At 37.7% G+C, this 23,557-nt stretch overlaps 1 protein-coding gene across 12 annotated transcripts in view; it reads right to left on the reverse strand.

The window, feature by feature from the left end:
• Positions 1 to 386: 386 nt before the first annotated feature.
• The window catches only part of Prune2 (prune homolog 2 with BCH domain), a 307,927-nt gene continuing 284,756 nt past the window's right edge, over positions 387 to 23,557 (reverse strand). For 4 of the 12 annotated variants that reach the window (XM_087184137.1, XM_087184136.1, XM_087184125.1 and 1 more), the window contains 5 exons: positions 23,437 to 23,539; positions 22,665 to 22,796; positions 21,487 to 21,573; positions 16,495 to 16,593; positions 13,092 to 14,041 (listed from right to left, as the gene is read on the reverse strand). In XM_087184137.1, coding sequence (XP_087040263.1) covers positions 13,876 to 14,041; positions 16,495 to 16,593; positions 21,487 to 21,573; positions 22,665 to 22,796; positions 23,437 to 23,539 — 587 coding nt within the window. In that variant the 3' untranslated portion in view covers positions 13,092 to 13,875. The other 8 variants (XM_087184126.1, XM_087184131.1, XM_087184127.1 and 5 more) reach the window with 5 other exon arrangements.

A 23,557-nucleotide genomic window follows, 5' to 3' on the forward strand; every position in this document is an offset into this window, starting at 1 on the left:
GTAGTGCAGGGGATCAAACCAGGTCCTTTCCTATGCTAATCATGTCCTCCAACACTTAGATAAGTACCTTTCAATTTAAAAGTAAATATAGACCAAGGGACAGAGAAGAGAGGAGTTGGCAAAACCAAGTTATCATGAAAGATGGAGATATTTCCCAAAATCAGAAACTGTTCAACCGAAGAGTAAACAATGTATTTGAAAGCATAGTGGTCAAACTGATACATGAAATGTAAAACTGAAAGGAGAATGACACTCGGGTGGCCAGGAAGGCCTGAATATCTATAGTCCTCCAGTACCAAGTGCCAAGCTGGCTGGGGTCCAAATAAAAGTCAATGTGAAGTGAAGCTGGAGAAAGATTGTTGCTGACTCAGAGAAAGCAAGCCATAAACATGTGGAATCAACTTTTATTTCTGAATGATACAGAGAGGTTATATAGATATATTCTGTTTTTACATATTTTTATATTATTAATCCACACTAGGGAGAATTTATTTGCCAATAGACAAATTTATTCATAGACACTTTATTCTGAGCAATCTTATACAGGGTAGAAAATTTTTTAAATATATAAAAGATTAATTTGTGCACATCTAAATGTTTCTAAGGGAGTAAACTACTGAGGCATTATGATGAGATGCGCATTGCAAATGTAGTAAGTACCATTACTGAACACTCAGTGATATCTTGATAACAAGGACTAGGAGTGGTGACTTCCACATCTCAGCATAGGCCTTAGGAGGAACCCTATAAAACACTGTATGGCTTCAGCAGGAACTTCAGGGTTTCTTCCTTACACAGCTACTGCTCTCAAACCTTCTCACTCCTCCACGGTATCTTCTGTGCAAATTTTTGTTCTTGGTTTAAATCAAGAGCTACACAAAGAACAGTTGCCACTTTGAATACAAACAATACTTTTGTCCCATAATGAGCCCTTGGTTCCTTTAACAAAAAATCTACAGGAAAAGTGCAAAGCAGTTCCCAGAAGTCAGAACCAAAGCAAGAATGCTCAGAATGCAAGAGCTAGAGAGCTGAATGATGTGAAAGTTTACATTGGTCTACCTATCTGTGTAGGGACTATTTTTTCAGGATTTACCTATGCTTCTATTTACTTGGATTGAATTTACATGGTAGCTTTTCTCTAGCACATGCACTTAAATTAATTTGCCCTTTTAAGGTAATAAAATAGCAGATACCTCAATATCAGAATGGATCTGTAGCATATAGGATGGTCAAACAATATTGTTGGATTGGGAAAGATGCTCATAATTTCTGTGTGGGAAGAGGAAGCTTCACACAGTGTTACCACTTGAGTCACTGACCAGTTCAAAGACAGTGTGACTGGTGAAATTGTTGCCATGACTAGCAGCTGTAACAGGAGCCCTCTACCCACACCTCTGTGTCCTCAGGTTTGTACTACTAAGTTGAACCCTGGATTCCTCATGACTCAGGTTCAACATAGTTACAGAAACCACATAGCTCATCTTCCAAGATGGAACACTACTGAGGGAAGGTGTTAAGCAGGTAAACAAAGCAGAATTGGGTAACTATGGTTATGTCAACACCATGTGTGGGGGCGGGCATTATTTGGGCTTCCAAAGGTAGAGGTAGGCTGTAAGAGTGGGTGGGCTGTAGGGTTTTTCTTTCAGATAAGCCAGACATGAGAAAGGAGATCCAAAAAGATACAGTGTTTAAATTGGAAGGCATAACAAGGGATGATAGGTAACTATGGAGGCTAATGGAGGAAAGAGCTGACTCATGTATGTTGTGTGAGCATGTGTGGAAGGTAGGTGGAAGCAGACATGAAGCAGTAAGGGCAGAGAAACTCAGTGGTCTATGCAGAGATGTCTACGTCAAAGCAATCCAGGGCTTATTGTACCCACAGCTCAAAGTATCCCAGACAGCTGTCTCCATTGAGTTACTGCCCTGAGGCTACAGCAGAGCCCCCTCTCCATTACATTTTTATTTCTGCCAGCTTACTTGTAAAGGGTGACACTGGAGACTAAGAATGGTTCCAGAGGGAAATCAAGGACCTCCACAATGCCTGAAAATAGCTCAGGAGGAACTTTTAAGAAGGGTTTGCTTTGAGCATTGCGGTTACAACTTGTGCCATGCTTTTGCACCTAGCAGTCCTTGTCTTTTCTTAGCAGACCATGTATTTTATTTGACTGTCTGCAGATGTTGAAAATTTCTTTTGCCAAAAAAAAATTAGTTTGTAGCCTTATTTGTTCATTCTGCTGAAGAAATCAAATACAAATGGTGAGGAGTAGAGTGGGAAAGACATATTTGGTAGGGTAGAAGCTGGCTAACTTTCTGTGTAAAGGCAGTAAATGTTTTTGGCTTGGTGGCCATATGGTCTGTTGTAACTACTCAACTCTTCTGAGGTAGTGTAAAAGTAGCTACAAACAGTAAAAAAAACAAATTTATGTGGCTGTGTTTCAATAGGACTTTATTTATGGATACTAAAATTTGAATAATTTTCTTGTGTCATGAAAAATGAAATTTTTTCAACCATAAATGTGAAAACCATCCTTAGCTTATGATGGTACCCTTAGAGTTGGCATTGTTTGCAAAACTCTACTAAAACCCAACAGATTTGAAGTCACATTGGCATTTTAAAGGGCATATGAAAACTATAAACTATTTTGTAAATGGTAGCACATACATTTCTTTTTATTTATTTTTTTACATTTCTTTTTAAATCTGTGATCAGGTTAGAATGTCTTAGAGCAAATCACTTTCTATAATGCACATGAGAGAGAAATTTAGATAATTAAATGTTCCCAAATAATTTTTGAGTGGGATTTGAGTTCTTTACCCTTAAAGTATAACTTCTAGAGCCTGGTTTGTGGCCCAAAGTATAGACCACCACTAATTCAGCCTTAAGTTTTTCAAATGAAGGTATTCAACATTCATAGGAGAAAATAATATTTTAAAAGATCCATTTTTGTAAATCATGATATTTAAAATAAATCATGTAATCATGATAATTAAAATTGATATAAGAAACCTTGGCCTCCCTCTGAGAAGTAAAAGAGGACTTATGTGATGATGATTCACTTGGCTGATGATGTTTTCACACCTGTGTCTGGCTTATGGCTTCCTAAGCAGGCTTCGAATTGTAAAGGTGGCATTACGGGCAGCAACTCTCACTGGGTATGGCAGAGTGTGAGCCCTGTGTACTTGAAATTTTCAGTGATTACTGTGAAGCAATCTAGCTATCTATGGATAAGTCCACTTACCCTTAACAATGGATTTAAAGTTAGCATATTGCTAAACATCTGCCTACGGGACCACATACCACTACACCAAGGGTAAACAAAATCTTTAAATGGAAAGTCCTACTTTCTTGCTAAGGTTCAACTAAAAACTCTGAGGCACATAATTGGCAAAATAGGAAAATACACACAATTTCATAGAACATGGTAAAAGTAAACAAACTCCTTTCCTGTTTCACCCCTTAGAAATTTAGAATGGCACCAGGTAGTGCGAAGTGGAAAAAGGTGATGTCAGCCCTGTCTCTTCCAGGTAGATGTGTTTCTCTTTAGAACCACAAAGAAAGAGCAGCCTTCTTCTCCAGCCAGAGCCAGCTAGGGCTTTTCTTTTAGCTTCAGGTCCATACTGTGAGGAAGGGAGAAACAGGAGAAACCAACTGAGAAACACTCAATAATGAGTGTCTTTGTGGGATGTCTTTGCCTTTTTTCCTCAGAAGACTTACTGAAAATAAATCATGCAAGCTCTTTATAGTACTAGAAAAATCTAGTAAAACACAATCCTCCCCTAGTTGCTAAGCTTTTCTCAAAAATAAGGAACATTTTATTTATTTACAAAATTGTTTTCTGGAAGCATTTTACACCTTTTCAAAATGATTCAGAGAAACAAACAGTGCATGTTAAGGCTTATTCCTGAAGTCAGTTCAGATAAGAAACACTACTACTCTATTTTGGAAATAAAGGATCTATTTTCAGTAAATGCCTTTTCCATATAATAATGGATACTCTTGTGCTGTGGCCCTGACTGGGCTGAGGGAGGGAAGCGTCTGCGTGGGTGTTTCCGGGAAGCTGTCCTGAGGGCCATGAAGCCAGTCGGGAAAGAAAGGGCTGTCCTTAAGGTGGGCAACACCAGCCAATCGCTGGGGACAGACATGGGCCCGAAAATCGGAAGAGGGTCAGGGAAGCTCAGGAGCTGCCTCCCTTCCTCTGAGGACATGTTTTTCTGCCCTCAGACTCTAGGTTCTTCACACCTTGAAAAAGGACTTGCACCAGCAGCCCTCCAGGGGACTTTTAGGCTCTCAGCCTGACACCCAGCCTGCATATTGGCTTCTTTCTTATTCTGGGATTTCTGGCTTCCTGGATTGAGCAGCTACTGGCTCTCCTAATCCTTAGCCCTCAAGAGGCCACCGTGGGGATCTCAGACCTCTATGACTGTATGAGCCAACCTAATAAATTCATTCTTGTAATTTTGGTATGAACATTGGTTCTGTTTCTCCGTAGAACCTTTCTTAATAAACTTGTGAAGCAAACATAATAATCTGCCTGAAATAAGTAATATCTGACAAGTGCTAAATAGCAAGTGGTAAAGAGTAAAATAATAGCAACAAAAACAAAAAAAATAACAAAAAATTACTTTCTAGTAGTCAAAGGATTTAATTTAAAAAGACTAGCTAATTTGATAAAATGGGTCTTAATAACTAAGAAAAAAAAAAAAGACTTGGGAGGGTATCTGGGTTCCCACATATGTAGGGAATAAATCAGATTTTCTTGGGGCTGGGGGTGTAGCTCAGTGGTAGAGCACTGGCCTGACATGTGCAAGGCCCTGGAGTCTATCTTCAACCTTGCAAAACAAACAAAAATTTTTCCCTCAAGCTACATGTGTCTCTCTTCTGCTGCTTAGTGGATGAAATACAAATTCCTACTACATCTACCCTCGAGGAAGAGAACTAAAAGCCAGTGAAAAATCAGAACTCTAGTCATGAAAAACAGAGAAACAAGGTTTGAAAAAGGCAATTTAGGAAGTATCTGCAGATTGCACTATCTTGGCCCTCCTGAATCATTGGTGTGCCTGCTGCAAAGGCTTCTTTCAGTGTTTACTTGAGGACTCTTCAGCTGAGTAGTGTTCCTTCTGGTAGTTTTGCAAATAAAGCCGTTGGTAAGCCATGCTGCTTCTCTAGCTTATAGCTGTAAAGGATCTTTCCTTTGAAATACCCTCAGCAATTTCACCATTTTGTAGTTGTGGGAACTGGGCCAAGACAACTGCCTGCTCTATGCTTCCTCTTGTGTATTTTATTTATTTTTTTGGTACCGGAGGTCGAACTCGGGACCTTGAGCTTTCACAGCAGGTGCCGGAACCACTGAGCTAAATCCCCAGCCCCTTTTGTGTATTTTCAATCGGACGGAGCAATCACGCCTCTCACAGAATGCCAAGGAGCAAGCACTCTGTGTTTTCAGCTGTATCTAATGCCTTAGTATTTATTGGTTGTACCTCAGGTGTTTTTCAAACAGGAAAATCATCTCTTTACTTTAATTGCTCTACTTGTGATAATCTTGTCTGTTTAAGGTGTTTTTGGAGCCCAGCCATGCTCAGCACTGTGAAGGGTGCCAGGTGCCAGGTCTTGTTTTCTCATCTAGAGAACTGTACTTTGGTGACGTCCTCCTTTTATCCACTGTGGGGTTTTTCTAACATACTCTTAATTTCTCTTAAATTCTTTTATCGGTACATTTTAGGTATACAGTACATTTACATTCATCATTGGGAACTTGTACCTTTACATGGTATATCTTGGTTCTTATTTTTTCCCCATTCCCCTGCCCTCCCTTTAACCCCTCCCGCCTCCCTATTTGCAAAGGCTTTGTTTTCATTTATTTCTTATCTCATATTTTTTCCTTTCCCTTCTACCATACTTTTACTGTACAGGTCATTTTTTATATTGCTTGAGCATTGTTCCTAAAAGGTACTTTGGGATGCAGTGATTCCAAGAAATCTGGTACCTTCAGTTTTATTTTTCTCTCATGGAGTTGGCTCATTTTCTGTTGCAAGCCAGGAAGGCATCACTGAGCCAAACTTTGAGGCATGTTGCCTGAAAAGTCTAAACCAAGACATGCAATTGAAGGTTTTCAAAAACATTATATACAATTGAAAGTACATGGTCACTTTGTTTCCCCATCTGGGCCCCCAGTAAAAATCTGAGGCTGCCCATCTCAAAATACTTCATTTTTATTTTTTGTTCTGACTTTTTTGGTAAATCTCCTGGGGTTTAATTCATCCCTTTAGCTTTTGGTAACCAAAAAAGCTGAAAGACTGAAATCTACTTACCCAGTGGATGGCAAGAGCAAGAAACCGTTAAAAGCAGACAATTTTCTTATAATTTAATACAAGGAAACACTCTGAAGAAGAATTTTGGAGACAACAGTTATCGCGTGGCACTAATGAAGTTATTGCCAATGCTACTAATTCCAGTCTAGTCAAACAGAACCACCTTTGACCATATAATTTTTAAATATATGTAAAAATACCAAAGCCATGCTACAGGCTTAGGACATGAATACATAAAATCTGAACTTAAAAGTGAAGGAGAAAAATACCTGGGACTATTGAAAAATATGTATCCTTTTTGGGAAAAATTGCATTTAATCAGAACTGAATATTTTAAAGGCATATACCTCAGAGTGAGCTAAGTTTTCTATAGTCAACTTTGCAGTGAGACAAAGCAACCATCTGATAATTTTACAATAGGCCATTTTCACTTCTAAAGATTTAAATGAGGTTCTTTACGAAGTCTCTGACAATCTTGTTTGATGCTGAATAAAAACATTTCTGTTTTATGTAGGAAGGGAAGGGCATTAACTTTCCCTGCCTTCTTGGAGGAAATTGAAAGCATGTGACAGCTTCAGCTCACATTTCATTTTATTTTCAGCCTGATGAAGGCACTTGAAAGAGCTTGTGCCCATTTTACAGTTTATCCTTTCCATACTAGCTACAGAAGGTGTAAAATGCTTCCATACAGTATTCTTTTCTGTTCCTGGTGTCCTATAGTGAACCGAAGCTAGAGGAATTTAAGCAAAGTCCCTCATCCCAACACCAAGAAAGACAAAAATCTAGGACTGGAAGTCAGGAGGAAAAACTAGTCTAGGGAACTCCTGTCCCTTATCTAGAATCACGCCCTTCTCATAATGATCCGGTGCCCTGCAGTGACAGGAAAGAGAGACCCGAAGGAAAGGGAGGCCTTGAGAAGATTGTGTTCTTCCACCAAGTGGCATGTTACTTTGACAGTTTGTAGCATCCCTCCCTCCCCCATGTCCATCCCAGAGCCAACCCACACTAGAAGCAATGCTCTCCTTCTCCCAACCCAAAGAGCACTGTATACCAAACAAAGCAGCAGAGGAGTGGGTAAGCCTGGAGATGTAACAGCCATCGATAGGCTAATGAGTGACCAGGATTCAGGACATACCTTTCACAAAGCTTGTTAACTGGGCTGTGAGCTGTAACTGCTCAAGCAGTCCTGTTTTGCTAAAGGAGGAAATGTATTGTGTATTTGCAAAATGGATTATGGTGGACTGAGATTTATGTTTCCTTTGCAGGATTTCACTTGGCAATTTGCTTTGTAGCCTTCATCTGAAAAGGTAGGACAACAGTGACTTTCAGAAAATAGCCATGTGATTAAAACTTTATTCTTTGTTCTCTTTTCAGTTGTGACGTCTGAACTTCTGTTGTAAGTCAACAGAAGTTGACTAAGTTGTAAAGTCAACATGGCAACCTCAGAGGTATTGAACTGTGTCTTTCCAACTTCTCTGTGGGCCTTGAGGGCACATAAAAGGTGACAACAGAGGCATATTTACATTTGATTATTGCCTCTTTTTCTTGATTTCTGGGAATACCAACAATGTTCAAGCTCTATCACTCAAACCAAATTAGGATTCCCTTGCTGGGTGGTCACAATGTCCTCTCTAAGAACACATCAGTGATGACAGTTGCATCCCTGAAACTGGCATGGCCACTATTGAGCTCTGTTCTCTTAGGTGAGTAACTTTTATTCTTAAATAAGTGACGGGGCACCTATGTGAGCACAAAGAACGCTACTTTCTGATTTAAAAACTATTGGCTCCAGATCTGTATGACCAAGTTTCAAATCCCAGTTCTGGACAATTAAACATTTTTTTATGCTTATTAGTAATACAGAATAATGAGATTCATTTTGGCAGATTGGTACATGCATATAATATATCTCTCTGGGCCATTTTTATGGCTATAAAACATTGAACTGGTCAGATAATCTCTCTATGCCTTGCTTTCTTATTTGTAAAATGTTCCTCAAGATTACTCTGAGGATTAAATCAGATACTGTGTGTAGGCTTTTTGCACAGAGTCTGCCACATGCTAAGAACTCAATATGTGTCAGATTTCTGCTTCTCACAGGATGAGAATCATCCAGTGCAATGATTCCTAAAGTCCTGTGCAAACTCAACCGCCTCCTGGAATGTGCAAAACAAGGATCTCTCTTCCATACCATCAAATTATTACATGGACGTGGAAGTTTTGGCTCTCACTAATTAAAATAGATGACATAATTCAGAAAGGAGAGTTGTGGTGCCCAAATGTTCCTCCATCTGGCTCCAATATTTATTTTCTCCTCATTTTTGGATTAGAAAAATAGAATGGTGGGTAAAGACTTAAGTTGTCCTTAGTGGTGCTCACTAAAGAGAAGGATTAAGCTGGCAAATTTCTCTTCAAGTTTCTAATTTCAGGAATATCGCAATAAAAGCTGAACATCTAAAGGGGGTTTACCCAATCCTGAATGCATTTTGTTTTCTTTCCAAGCCCAGCCATACAACACTACAAGTAACCACATAGCTGTTGTTGATGGGGAATTCTTACTCCTTCTCCATAGAAGACATTTCTGGATCATTGTAAAGGCAGCTAGTTCTGAGTGCAAAGAAAAAAATAGGAAGCAGTCAATATTTTCTCCATTTTTACTGCATGTCACCAACCCTGATTTGGGGCATTGGAACTGCTTTAATGTGGTCCCATTGGTACTACTGAGCAAATCGACACCTGAGCTGGTGACAAGATTAAGCTGTGGCTCCTTTACCACCAGTTTTGAAATACAGTAATTATCCAAGATTTAGAAACAAAAGGAACATTAAAAACTCCAAACACCTCCAGAGAGTTCCTCTGTCCTTGTTATTTTTGCCTGACTTGTCAAATCGTTCAGTCAGTGAACTAAATATTGTAAAATATTATTTATATTCCAAACAATCAAATATTTTATACACAAGAGAAAGTCCCCCTTACAGAGCTTAATTCTGTTTATACATGAATACCGCTTTCAATTTTCACAAGAATGAGGATTTTTCAAGAAAAGAGAAAATACAAGTGTCAGCTTTTCTTGTTGTTATAGAAAAATAACCAGACACTTACCACCCCATACAGATATTTGTTCACAGAGCACCAATGAATCTCAATATTAACCCAATCTGAATATGTCCAGGAAGAAAAATGTAACCACATGAAACAATGAAATAAAAGATTTTGATTGTGTTTATGTTTTTTGGGCACTAGTAGCTGTTTCTGATACTCCATAATTGGTAACAATTCCTCTGTTAGTAAACTTTGCTTTCTATTAATTCCTCATCAATACTTACTATACTTCAAATTTTACTCTCCTCCCCATAAATATTTTTGCAAATAACTATTTAAGGGGATTCTATGATCCTTTTTAAATGTAAATATTTCTTTTGCAATGTGAATAATTTTGTAAGTTAATTTTTATAGATAAGAGGTTTGAGACTTAGGTTAAGTATTTTGTTGAAAATGGCAGAAGAGTATCTCCCTGGGCAAGGGAGTGGGTTTTGTTTTTGTTTTTTTTCCTTCACTCTCTACTCTTCTTGCTGGTGGTCTGGTATTTTTATGGAGAATATTTGGCGACTTTAATGAATAAGGACAGTCAAATAAGTGTTCAAAGTGTGCTAGAAAAACTTAGCAAAGCTGGAATGGATCAAGAAAAGGCAACTTTCCAAATCTAGCGTTCTACTTTTTTTTTTTTCAGCTTGGAATAATCCTTCCAAAGAAAACAGCAATTTGCAAATCATTTAACACTGTCACTCCACAGAACCAGATGGATTCTTCCCTGTTTGCAAAATAAGAATGGGATACTATTATCCTTCAAAAGCACTTTCCTTCCTGTGTAGATCTAAGGTTTTAAAGAAAAGATGGGGCAGGATGAACAAACTGCCTCCTAAAAGTTTATTGGAGATGGGATGTGATTGTGCTATAGTGTATGTGTTGATGGTGTGTGTGCATGTGAGAGGAGAGAATGTTTTAAAAACACTATAGAAAGGAAGCAACACCACGGACAAAATAGGTTTTGTTCTTTGATAAAGTGTGTATTTGCCTTTGGTTAGCCCCAGCCTGAAGCTGTCTAATAAAGTCATGTGGAGAGTCTGGATAAAGCTGTCAATAAGAGGGACCTGGGTGTGTCTGGTTCTAAACACAGATCTATAGTGACTGTGGTTTTCAATCCTCAGAGTCTGTCCTAGGACTTAGGGGCCACTTAAGGGGCTGAAACGTAGTTTAGGAGATGTAGTTTGTAGCTGAAATGATAGGATTCTGAGGTATTCCAGTCATTGGTGGAGTCAACAGAATAGAAAGCTTTCTTTTTACACATGCTCAAACTTGCAAATATTTGTCAACTTAACATCAAAAGACAGAGAATCACTTGGGGAAGGATTCTTCAGGCAAATGGCTTATGCACTCAATTCAAAGCAAGGGCATGGACTGCTAAAAAACAAATCTAATTATTTTTATTCAGCCCTTTACTTTAGGGTTGAGGTTCTCAAGGGATATTCCTGAAACTGGCAGCATCAGCATAAATCTTTTCTTTAATTTTTAATATAAAATATCCACACATAGGCAGGAAATTCTAGAAGCTACCTGCCTTTAAAAAGTACCATAGGAAAAAAGTGTCTACATGGATTGTTTGGATGAAGAACTGTTTTTTACAATTAAGAAGAAAAATTTCACTGTTTAAATCATATTTACTTAGACTTTGTAGCTGTTTGGACATTGTCTAGGCTTTCTGCTTTTGTAATAGCTATTAAAATGAAAGCTTGTTAAAAGTTAATAGTGTAAAACTTAATAGTATAAGTAATATCTGAAATAGGGTAGAAGTTTAATGTACTTAAGACAGCAAACTTTCCAAACAGTACTTGTTCTACAATCAACATAAAGTGTCATAAAATTCTTTGTAACTTAGAAACAAGAAAAGGAAATGACCGGTGCTCTTTCAGAGCAGTTCTCCCCTAACTTTCCAGGGCTGTTTTACAGCTCTGTAGGGACAGAGGTTAACTTGTAGATTTATGTCCGGCAGAAATACAAAGACTTTCTGTGCCTTGGAAAAGATAACCAAGTCTTTCAGTCTATAGCCTTACTGGACACGAGCCACTTTTGTGTCTGAGCTAACAAGCCTCATCTAAGCCCTCTTTTATAACTTGCCTAGTCAGTAATGCACTCTTGTCTGCATTTTGGTTCCTGAGGGTTTAGTTACCAGCCCCCAACATGGTCTGAAAATATTAAATTGAAAAATCCAATCCAGAAATAAACAATTTATATGTTTTAAGTAACTTATTATGGTATATTGTTATAATTGTTCTATTTCATTATAAGCTATTATTGTTACTCTCCTACACTGCTTACTTTATAATTTAAAGCTTATCAGAGGTATCTATGCCTAAGAATAAACAGAGAATACTATATATAGTTTTTGATGCTATCTGTGGTTTGAAGCATCCATGGAATGCCTTGGAACAAATCCCCTGTAGATAAGAGGGGATGCTACAGAGAGCTTCTCAAATACTCTTCAAATTGGTTTTAATACCTTACTGATTCCCTCATTAAGTAATTGGTTGAATAAAACCATTGGCATGTGTTCCATTTATATTTTCATGAGAACTAGGACTTTGCCTTTTTGGATATCAGACCTCAACAATAGTGAGCAATGACTCCCTCACCCTCAGAGAAGCAGCTTGGAGGCTGTGAGGTATGCAATATTTCCAGCTCATTAAATAAGGTGCCATTGTCATTGTAAATCTTGGAAGGACATAAAATTGATTCTACAACAATCTTCCAAATTTTGACTTGCCATAACTTCTCACCATAGGTATGAATTAGTGAGGATCTGTTACCTAGATATATCTAAAGGTCATGTGGAGGTTACACTCTGTGGCAGTGTCTGCGCTACATTCTTTTTTTGTGGTGTCTGATGGCATGTGTGTTTAAACAAATTAAACACTGACAAGTGCTTTCTTCAAGATAACCAAGATCATGGGGGAAAATAGATGGAGTAGCAACAGACACTGCATTTACCACGGCAGAAAGGGAATTTTCTAAGTTCAACATTACAGTCTACGGGATGCTAGAATGAGACACCAGTCATGCAGATTCTCCCCGCTCATTCCTGAAATGCAAGCCAGCTGCTAAACGAAAATGAAGTCTTACTTAGCTGCTTCTGATGCTTCTCTCAGTTCTTCATCCAGTCTGCATGAGCAAAAATTATCAACGTAGAAAAGAAACAAAAAAGAAGCAAGCAGAGCATGAGAGAGTAACTCAGCAGCGCAGAGCCAAATGCAAGGGGTGTGTGTAGTTTTACAAACTACTCTGGTGCACCAAGACACATTCAGGTAAACATGGCTTAATTGCCTCCCATCGGATGTTCATGTATGTTTACTTTGGAAATACCTTCATAAAGGTGGATGTAAAAGTAGCAAGAGGATCTGAAACATGCTGGCTGAATAAAGCTGAGAACACCCAGGTGAGTGTGTTGGGTACAGTGAGTTAGCTTGCAGCCTGGGCCAAGTCAGGGGTGTATCTGGTTCAGTAGGTTTCCATTGCAAATCAGGTTGACCTCAACAGCTTTATGCACAGGACAAAGACTAGAAATGGTACAGAAGGGACTGATACACAACCTCTTGCTCTGGTAGCATGTTGAGGTCACCCACAAGTAAAACACTGGAGTATACACACAGAGGGTCCAGCATGAATAGAGATCAGGAGATTTTTACCTCACACTTCTCTTAAAAGATCTCTCTTCATCGTACCTTATGAGATAAAAAACAGATGCCATGAGGAAAATAATCAAACAGATGGAAAAGATGACAGACCAATGTTTTAATAATTATCCCATTGGCTTTTGGGAGAAAACTTACTTTCATTAGACGTAGTCAATGACTTATATTTTATAAATATGCACAGCAAGTCCTCATTATTTGTGGAATTTGCAAATTTACCTCTTCACTAAAATGTATTTGTGATTCTGAGATCTATAAGAAACAGTTTTTTGGTCACTTGTGGACATGCGCAGGTGAAAAAATTTGAGTTGGCCAAGTGTGCACATCACCAACTGAGGTCCAATGTGGCGAGGCTCTGTCTTCTCCTTTTATAGTGTAAACAAATGTCCTTTTCTCTGTTTACTTAGAGATATGTTTCCCTATTTCTGTGCTTTTTGTTGGTGATTTTGCTATTTAAAAAGGCACAGCATAGTGCTGAAATACTGCCTGCTATTCTAAAGCATAAGAAGGTTGAGATATACCTTCCAGAGAATATATGAGTATGCAATAAAATGGATCAACAGTATAGTCTAACAAGGTGTCCTTACCACAGAAACACTCATAAAGCAATTTATACACTGGTTGGGAGGTGAAAAGGTGCCTAGAGTCCTATGGGAACCCAACCCTATATTTTCCCTAGGAAAAATAGTTCAGTATTCACTATTTGAATATTTCCAGAGCCTTTAATGAATATAACTGCCACAAATAATGAGGATCAACCATAATCAGTGATTATAAATCTGATCCAACTTGGGAAAATTCTTCTTTTATTTAAGTCCTTTCATGGCAGGCTACATCCCAGCTGAATACTGCTCTTGGGATTGGCTGAGATCAGATCTTTTGAATGGCTTGTATCAATTTGAAAATTGCTTAATGTGAAAATGAAACAACAGGGGTCAGTGATAGAAATGATAGAATGTAGAAAGAAAACTCGAAGAGATGTATTACTGAAGACAGAAGAAAACAGAGACATGTCAGGATTACATTCGCATTGCTAAATCTCTTCCTCCAAAAGAAAATCTTTCCAAATGGAACCCTTCCTCTGGAAGTGGCTTCCTAAATGCAGCCCTGAGAACTGATGTGTGAAGTATGAAAAGTGCCTTGGCCACGGTGAACTCCCTCTTGCTGCAGAGTCTTCAAAAGCAATAGGGATCATAATAAATAACAATGTTGACTGCAGGCTCTGTGCCAGGAGGCTTCCTGATTGGTTCATGTACATTGTTCTCACTCACTCCTCAGGACCATCCCATGAAGTGTGAATTACTTCCCCATTTTACAAGTGCCAAAGCTGAGATTCAGAGAATTTTAATAGGTTGTTTGGCTGGGTGTGGTGGCACATGCTTATAATCCCAGGACTCTGGGAGGCTGAAGCCAGCCTGAGTAATTTAGTGAAAACCTGCCCTGTTGCAAAACAAAACAAAAACAAAGCTGGGGGATGTAGCTCAGTGAGAAGGCCCTGGGATCAATCTCTAGTACTGCACTAAATAAATAAATTGAAGTCTCATAAACACTGAGAAGTAGGAGGGCAGGTCCCTATTTAATTGCCCCCAAAGCCCTTTCTCTTTTCATTCTACTGTCTCTGCCACACGGGGGAAGCATTGCATATTTACTGGGAGAGCAGTCAGTGCTGGTTCTTGTTAGCCTGAATGTCCCTTTTGCAATGGGACAAAGGGAGACAGTATTATAGATGAGGTGGGCGGCCAGCTTTTTAAATTTTTGGTGATACTGAGGACTGAAACCCGGAGCTTTGCACTGGGCCACATCCCTGCTTCTTTTTAATTTTGAGACAGGGTCTAAGTCCCTAAATTGCCCAGGTTGGGTTCAAACTTGTCATCCTCCGGTGTCAGCCTTCTAGAGTGCTTGGATTAGAAGTGTGCGTCACCATGCCCCAGTCAGTACCTTTTTAAAAGAGTAGGCATGGATTTTGCAGATGGGGTTCACTTTTAGGGGGCCAGTAGGCTTGAGCTCTGAGGTGTGCTGGTTGTGGAAACACTATAACAGCAAGGATCGAAGCCATTCCTAGGATCTTATGAATATTCCACTTGATTCAGTGGAACCAGTTGACCCTGTACGTTCATCAGTATCCTGTGTCCAGCCCTACTCTAGGTTGGTGGAAAACCAATACACCTACTATGAGCTTTGAATTTAGATGTACACTTTAAAGGAGATAAAGAATCCACTAGAAAAGGGCATGGGAATTTGGGTGCCAGTCTGATCTGGATTTGAATTCTAGTTTCTTTTTTTTCTTTTGGTACCGGGGATCAAACTCGAGACTTGGCGCTTGCAAGACAGGCAGCAGAACCACTGAGCTAAATCCCCGGCCCTGAATTCTAGTTTCATATTTTCCTGGTTCTCACTTGTTCTTTCTACTTCTTATTAAGTTATCTTCCCTGCATTTGTAAAATGGGGTTTACTATTGGAGTTAAATAAATGACATAAACAGGAGTTCCTTTTTGGCTGGCACATGGTAACATAACCAACACATATTAAAAGAGAAACTTTCCTTCCATTTTCTGTGTCTTTTTTCTTTCAAGTATGGTCTAATGGGACTCTTGGGAAGCCCAAACTGAAAGGCCCCATTTGCTGTCTATCTTATGGAGGAAGATTTATAACATTTGTCCTTTTTTTGAGCTGATAGTTGTGTGCTTTTCAATTGTAATCAAATTAACCAAAAGCAAAAACACAACAAAACTGGTGAATCAGGTACAATAGGAGAAAAAAACATACTTCTTTGCAACAATGTATCAGATAGGAATGTTCATTTTCCAGTATCCCTGTTTTAATATCCTAGCTTCAAGTATTTGTTTAATTAACTTTTATTCTTATTTTGGAGACCTTCATTACCCATACTTTCTATTTGCAAGCTGCCCCATTACCCTGTACTGAGCAAGAAAACAATTCCTTATTTACCCACTACAGGCAAATTCCCTATACCTAGTCTCATACCTAAAGAGAATCATGGAAGAAAAGGGAAAAACAAAGAATTTAGAAGAAAATAGTTATTTTATTTCTATTTTACTGGGGTCAAGCAGGCAATAAAGAAATTCAAACTATGCTAAGATCCTATCCTGTCTGTGCAGAATAGGGGTCACAAATAACAAATATACTGGTTCATATTAAATTTATGCCTTTGCCAAAGTAGAAGCAAAATTCAAGGTAAAAATGAGTGATAATTAATGACCCTCAAAACATTATTATGTGAAAAAGAAAGCATACTAACATATGGTTTATAGGGGGAAAAAACTATGTTTATTGGCTGCTACTGTATTTAATATGTATTTTAAAAACTCAGATGCTACTTTCCCACTATTCTAGAAGTCAATTCTTTGCACCTCCTCCTCCATGCCCTTTACAAATATGTACTATTTCTTACCGAATCTTCACAGACTATCAAACTTACTTGATGATGCTCTCTGGGATATGGATGCAGTCCATTGGAATCAATCCGCTGAGCTCTGATAGGGTACTAACATACTTAATTTTACTGCTGAATTTTGAACTGAAAGAAAAGGGAAAAAAATCATTGGTTGCTACTTCTCCCTTCTTTTTTTTTCTCCCTCATTTCTTTTCGAAGTATACCAGATGTTATACTTAAACACTTCACTCCAGCACTCTCACTAAGAAGAAAAGCTAATGTTATTTGAGTAGTCACTGTGCCAGACATTGTTTGGTTGTTGCTCTTGTTTTTAAATTGATGAATAAAAATTGGGTACATTTATCATGTACAAGGTGATGTTCTGAAATGCATAGATACTGTGGAATGGCTAGTTGAACTAGTTAACCTATGTATCACATACTTAGCATTTTTTTGTGAGGACACTTAAAATCTATTCTCTTAGCAATATATTTAAGAATATATTACATTGTTACTAATTATACCCACCAAGTTGTATAGTAGCTCTCTTGGACTTATTCCTTTAACTGAAATCTTGTATCCTCTGAAATTTCACCCACCCTTGCCACAGGAACTACTAATCTCTCTACTTCCGAGTTCAACTCTTCTAGATTCCACATACAGCCATCCCTATCTGTCTACATGGGGTTGTTCTAGGAACTCCCACAAGTGCCAAAATCCAGGCATGTTCAAGTCTCTTACATCTAGTATTTGTATAGAACCTATGTACATCTTCTGATATACTTCAAATGATCACTAGATTACTTATAATACCTACTACAATATAAATGTTATGTAAATTATTCTAATACTGTATTGTTTAGGGAATAATGACAAGAAAAATGTCTAAAAGCCTGTATATAGTCAGAGACACATTCTTTGTTTTGTTTGTTTAATATTTTCCATCTGTGGTTGGTTGAACCTATGGATGCAAAACTATGGATACAGAGGGCTGACTGTAGAAGTGAAATTATGTGGTATTTGTATGGTTTTAAGTGGTTCATATATATTAACTCATATAATTTTTATTACAGCCTAGTGACATAGGTACTATTTTATCCTCTTTTTTTCAGGATAAGGAAACTTAGACCTAAGGGTTCACCACTAGCAGGTGACAGACCCTAGACAGACCAGGTAGTCCGACACTCCTGACCACCTCCCACTCTAAGTAGTCACCATGTTAGGCTTTCTTTGGTTTTTTGCTTATTTGTTTTTAACAAAAATTGTGCCATCAGTTCTTCCACAATCTACCTAGGTTGATGATATTTAAAAGTACACGCGAACAATTTCCTTTTAATTTTTTTAGCTTTATTTAAAAATAATTTTACATTTTCTCCAAAAGTTTTAGTTTTAAAGTTCATCCCATAGTTTAAAGTTTTAAACTTTAAAACTAAATGGGCCAACCTTTAAGAATATGTTTCAATAACTGAATTTGAATTACAAAGAATTTTCATCTAGATAGGATCATTCTGCAGGGGCATAAATGCACAGGAAACATGTTGGGACAGCGAAGAACCTAATAAGACAATTTGTATATGAGAGATTGGTAATCATTAAGAATTTGGTCTTACCTACCTGCAGTGATGACATGCATTTCTGAAGAATGCATTTTCTTGTTATTTGGGTAATTACATATTTTTAAAATGTACCATTCAGTTGAAGAGAAATTTGCTCAAGGATATAACAGTTTTGATAATTTAGATAATTATCAATTGATATTTAGATAATTACAAATTTTTAAAAAGATCATTCCAATTGAAAGGGAATTTGTTCAAGGATATAATATTCTTAAATGGTTTCAAAAACAAACATGTCTCCCCAGTCTACTGAGATCGTGCTGAGCTGTCTACCAGCTCTACTGCCTTGGGATCCTTCAACTGCTGTGCATTCTAGAAGGTTTTTCAAGGGTTTTTTTCTGTACATCTCTCTTTAATATTTTATTTGTGACTTTGACTGAGCTATAGACTATGATTTGTGATCAATCTTCCTGTCCATAAAGTCACCCCTAGCCCTCTTGGTAAGTCTTGAGTCAACACACATTATCAGCGACACACTACATTCAGAGTCTTGCTTACTTTGCAGGTTCTGAGCTCAGTTCAGGTTTTAATAAAAGACCGAGCAGAAGAGTGACCAGCAGGATGAAGTGATACACAGGGGAATCCTCCAGCTGCAGTGGCCTGTTCCCTAAAACTGATAGTTCTCTGAGCCGGTCATGTTCTCCTCTTGCATTTGCATTCCCTCCTTCTTCTGATTGTTTCCTCTACCTGAATTGCTGTTTGCCTTAACTTCACCAACTCTACTTGTCTTTCAAAATGCACCTTGAGGGCTAACTCTTTTGGAAAGCCTCTCTTGACAGACACTCACCCTTCTCTTTCCACGTATTACCCCGAACTCACCTTCACCTTGAGCTGTCGCCCCCTAAAGGGGTTCAACTGTGCCACCTCTGGCAATTGTCTACTCTGCTGTGTTCCCTGTTGGCCTCGGAGCTCCTTAGGGAGTGAGAGCAGCTGAGTGGAGCAGTTTTTCAATCTCCAGTGTCTGAGCTCTTAGTACAGAAAAGTGACTCACTTGAAAAAATGACCTTGCCATATACCTCCACCATAGATGTTACCCTTTACCCATGAACAAATTTATGATAAATTCATTTTAGTGGTCTCTTTTCAGATAAAAAAATTGGTGACACTGGCACAAACTAAACCAAAAGGGGGACATGGGGTCCATCATTTCCTGGCTCTGTCACTGTGGACCCAGGCTGCCAAACCACAGCCACAGGCCAACACGGGTTCCCTGCCAGTGTTTCTGCACAGCTGTGGGGCTAAGAATAGCTTCTCCAGTTTTTTAAATGATGGGGAAAAAAAATCAATCAAGAATATTTTGTGATGATCCCAGCATTTTGGGAGGCTGAGGCAGGAGTATTGCAAATTTATGCCCAGCTGGAAATTTTAATGATTTAGTAAGAAACTGTTTCAAGTTTTTCAAAAAAAATCTGGGGATGTAGTGCAGTGCAATACCCAGTACTGCCAAGGGGGGCGGGGGGAGATATGTGAAAACTGTAAGAAATTCAATATTAAATTTCAATGTTGATAAGTGAAGTTTTACCAAAATACAGCCCTTGCTTGTTTACATAGTGTCTGTGGCTGACAATGTCAGATCATGGGTATGCATGAGGCCATCTCACCAAGAAAGCCTAAAACATTCACTGTTTGGCCCTTTACAGAGGATATTTGCTGGCTTCTGCTGTAAGCCATTTATATGACCTCCCTAATGCTCAGGATTTTTTCCCTATACAATGGAAAATACAACAGATATCTGTTTCAGAGGATGTTCATTAGGGTTCAATGAAATAATACATATAATCACCTACTGAATGGGAGCCAGCATTAGATGTAATTTACCATACAACCATAGCTATAATATTATTATGCTGTTGTCATTATTATCTTGAAGCTCCCTTCAGTACTGTTAAAAAATTAAAGGATTTTTTTTTTTTTGCAATGCTAGGGATGGAAGTCAGGACCTCACACATACTAGGGAAGCACTGAGCTACACACTCCCAATCCCTAAGAGTGTTAAATTATAATCAATTTTTAATATTCTTAAACTAATGAATGTTTTGTTATCATGAAAAATTGTTTTACAATTATAAGAGCTGAATTATTAAACAAACATCAATAAATCATGAGTACTAAAGGTACATTGATTTCTACTCTCTTGTGAAAGTGTTTCTTGCAATTATTAAGTGGATGTGTATAACACATAGTTGATAATATCTTAAAAAGCAATTTAACATAGTTAGGAAAACAGTTAACTTTTGCTAAATGCAAACTAGGTTGAATTCTGCTTCTCAATCACTGGAAGTAGAGAGGAAAATGCTAAATAAAAGTAAGTGAAGCAGGGGGTTTGGGCACATGCCTGCAATCCCTTCTCTCTGAGAGGCTGAAGGAGGATGGCAAGTTAGCAATATTTAAAAAGGCCTGGGGGTGTAGCTCAGTGTGAAGACCCTGGGTTTAAGTTCTAGTATCACAAGAAATAAAATGAAATAAGTGAATACTGATAAAAAAGTAGAAGCTGGAAGGTATAGTGAAATCTCTATAAAATACAAAGGATTTTAACATTTATTTTTGTTCTCTAGAACTTATCAGAACTTTCCTTAGAAATTTATTGATAACTGACCCAGAAAATTTCAATATATCTATATTGTTGGTAGGCAAAGCATTATTTTTAATGCTATCTAGAAAATAAACACTATACCTTTCATGTAACTGTTTCAGGTCTAACTATAAGCCATATCTTATGTTTCTTTGCATCCCCCAAATATAAGGTTATGTAATACCTAGCTCAAAAAAAAAAAGAAGTGATGAAAAAAACAGGCACTGACTTGAAATCAAGAAATTTCATGTTTGATCAAAATACAACTCTCAAGATGGATACCCAGATTCAAACCAATTTTGGTGACCCATATGATATTTGTTCAGAAGAAATGGAATAATAATTGGCTCTTGTCTCTATCCTTGGCTAATCTTTATTACCCATTCTCATATTATTCTACTTTTTTTTTTCTGTACCAGGGATCGAACTCAGGACCTTGCACTTGCCAGGCAGGAGTGGCACCACTGAGCTACATCCCCAGCCCTATTCTACTTCCTTATTCTCTACAAAATAACATACCATTTAAAAAGTATTGTTTGTGCCCTTTTATAATGTGGTATGGAAATCCTACTTCATATTCTACAGGAAGGAACATGGTGGTCATGTTTTATAATGATCAGGGGAAATATTTATTATGAAATAATTACCACTCATAATTTTCACTCTGAATTCTCATTTTTAATACTTGATACATAGTCCAAAGTACCTTTTCAGGAAAGACAGAGGCAATATAAATTTTCCTAGATACTCTTAGTTTATGTGTTCCTGTTTATGAGATGATTTACATACTTTTATAAGAGTCCGGTACATTTACTTTTACTGGCACTTTTACTGCACTAGCAACTATACCTTATAAAAGGCCGTGTCACAGCAAGGATCGTTCTGATGAACCAGGATGGATGAACAATGATGAAGGATTTCAAATTCTTGCGCAACCTATTTTGAAAAAAGAAAAAATAATGAATTACTCTTAACCCATTTTCAGCGAGAATTATAACAAAATAAATTCACATACGAATATGAATAATCTTACTACTATCATATGGAAATGCATAGAAAGGCCAGGATTAATTTTTTAAAGTGCTGCTTAAGACATAATTTGAAACTTGTATGATTCAAATCTCATTTTCCCAATAAATGTAAAATAGAATGGTGCTATTCTTGGAGTACATAAGTTTATAAGCATGATGACATAGTTTTGTTTAATGATGCTGTTCATTTTTGTCAACATTATCTTTACTATTTTGGAGAAACATAACAATTCTTTTTAAGCCTTAGTTTTTAAGCCATACCAAATCTTTTTAAGCCTTAGTTTCTTCTTCTGTAAAAGAAAATTTACCATCTTAACAATTCTTGATTTTTAGGCACACTTTTCAGCATTATCTATGTTACATTATTAATGCTCAAATCATAAGATAGATTTTAGTTAAATAAAACAGGGGATTCTCATGTTTTTATGCAAGGGGTCCTATCTAAGGGGATGCAATACATACTAGCTATTGTAGAACTACATGTTTTCTATACCAATTTTCCTATATATGGCAATAAAGTGTTTCGTCCTAATAACACCAGTGTGGACAAAAGTAGTGTCCTGAAGAAGTGGCAAAGAAAAGGACTGCATTGGGTAGTGGTTACCTTGAATTGACAGTGAATGTGAAAACACAAGTACAATGCTGTGCAAATCACCATTGTCCTAGGACAGGCGAACAGCCACTGATTCACACAATAGCATTGAAAAATCATGGTTATTTTGGTTTATCCATTTAAATTGCACCTCTCTCTGGCAACAGCACATGCACAATTTAAAATGGACTTGGTCTGCCAGGTTTGAGATTACGTTCAATGAGATCTGGATAAGATGTGCTTTATTTCAGCATTGGAGCATCAAGTAAATACTTTGATTAATATTTCTGTAATTTGTTTCTTCAAATATGCATAGCTCAGTGTTTCTAAATGGGGCCGCATTCATGGTAGACTAAAAGAGAGTGGAGGGAGTAAAACTGGGGGGTAAATAATGGACCACATACCGCCTGTCAATCATCTGGTAGCATTTCTTCATCCAGCCCAGGCCTGGCATCTTCCGTCTTGGGGTTGCACCATTCAAATATACAATCATATAATCTTCAGCTACCATCAGCTCTAATGTGCTTATTACATAGCTGATCACAGGAAGGAAGAGGAGTGTTTTCAGTTTCCACATGAAATATTTCATCACATTTATACCCTGATTACATAACATTTAAATTACAGAGTGAATGACATTTAAGGATAGTTGTAATATTACCTCTTTACCTTGGAACAAAGCAGTTACCTAAGATAATTTATCTGAGATTGAGTATTGCTCATTTATTTGTATGGCTCTCTCTTTTTTTTTAATGCAGGTACCCTAGGAAAATATGTGAGCTCAAAACCTGACTTTCAAAAATGTTAACAATGTTATTAAACATTAAGGGCAACTCATACTAAACACAGGCAGATATAAACAAAGTCAAATTACCAACAGTAGATTACAAACATGTTATCACGGAACAAAAATAACACTTTGCCCAAAGGAAATGTTACAAAATTCTTAAATGCAAGCCAAACTCTTCTCATTTTGTTTTTCATGTATTCTACTGATGAGAGTTCCTTTGGAGGTTTTAGACTTTTGAGCACTGTTCCATGACAGAAAGCTTATTGACTTTTTTTCAAAGGCTTTGAATAGTCTACATCATCCACTTTCCTTAACTGAGATCCTCTCTCTGCCATTACACACCAATGGACATTGATTCAAAGCACTTTGTCAGAAGGAGCACTCACAGGAAAAGATTTTCCATGACATAGTGGTAATCCACCCGACTGCTGTCTGGCAGAAAACAAGCAGCAAACACAATGATGGCATTTAGACCATCCCCATAGTATCCTGAGGGACAAACAAAAA

This window comes from Heterocephalus glaber, unplaced genomic scaffold, assembly GCF_053883595.1.
Source record: "Heterocephalus glaber isolate CG9 unplaced genomic scaffold, H.glaber_assembly_v1.0 deba00001481, whole genome shotgun sequence".
NCBI lineage: Eukaryota > Metazoa > Chordata > Mammalia > Rodentia > Bathyergidae > Heterocephalus > Heterocephalus glaber.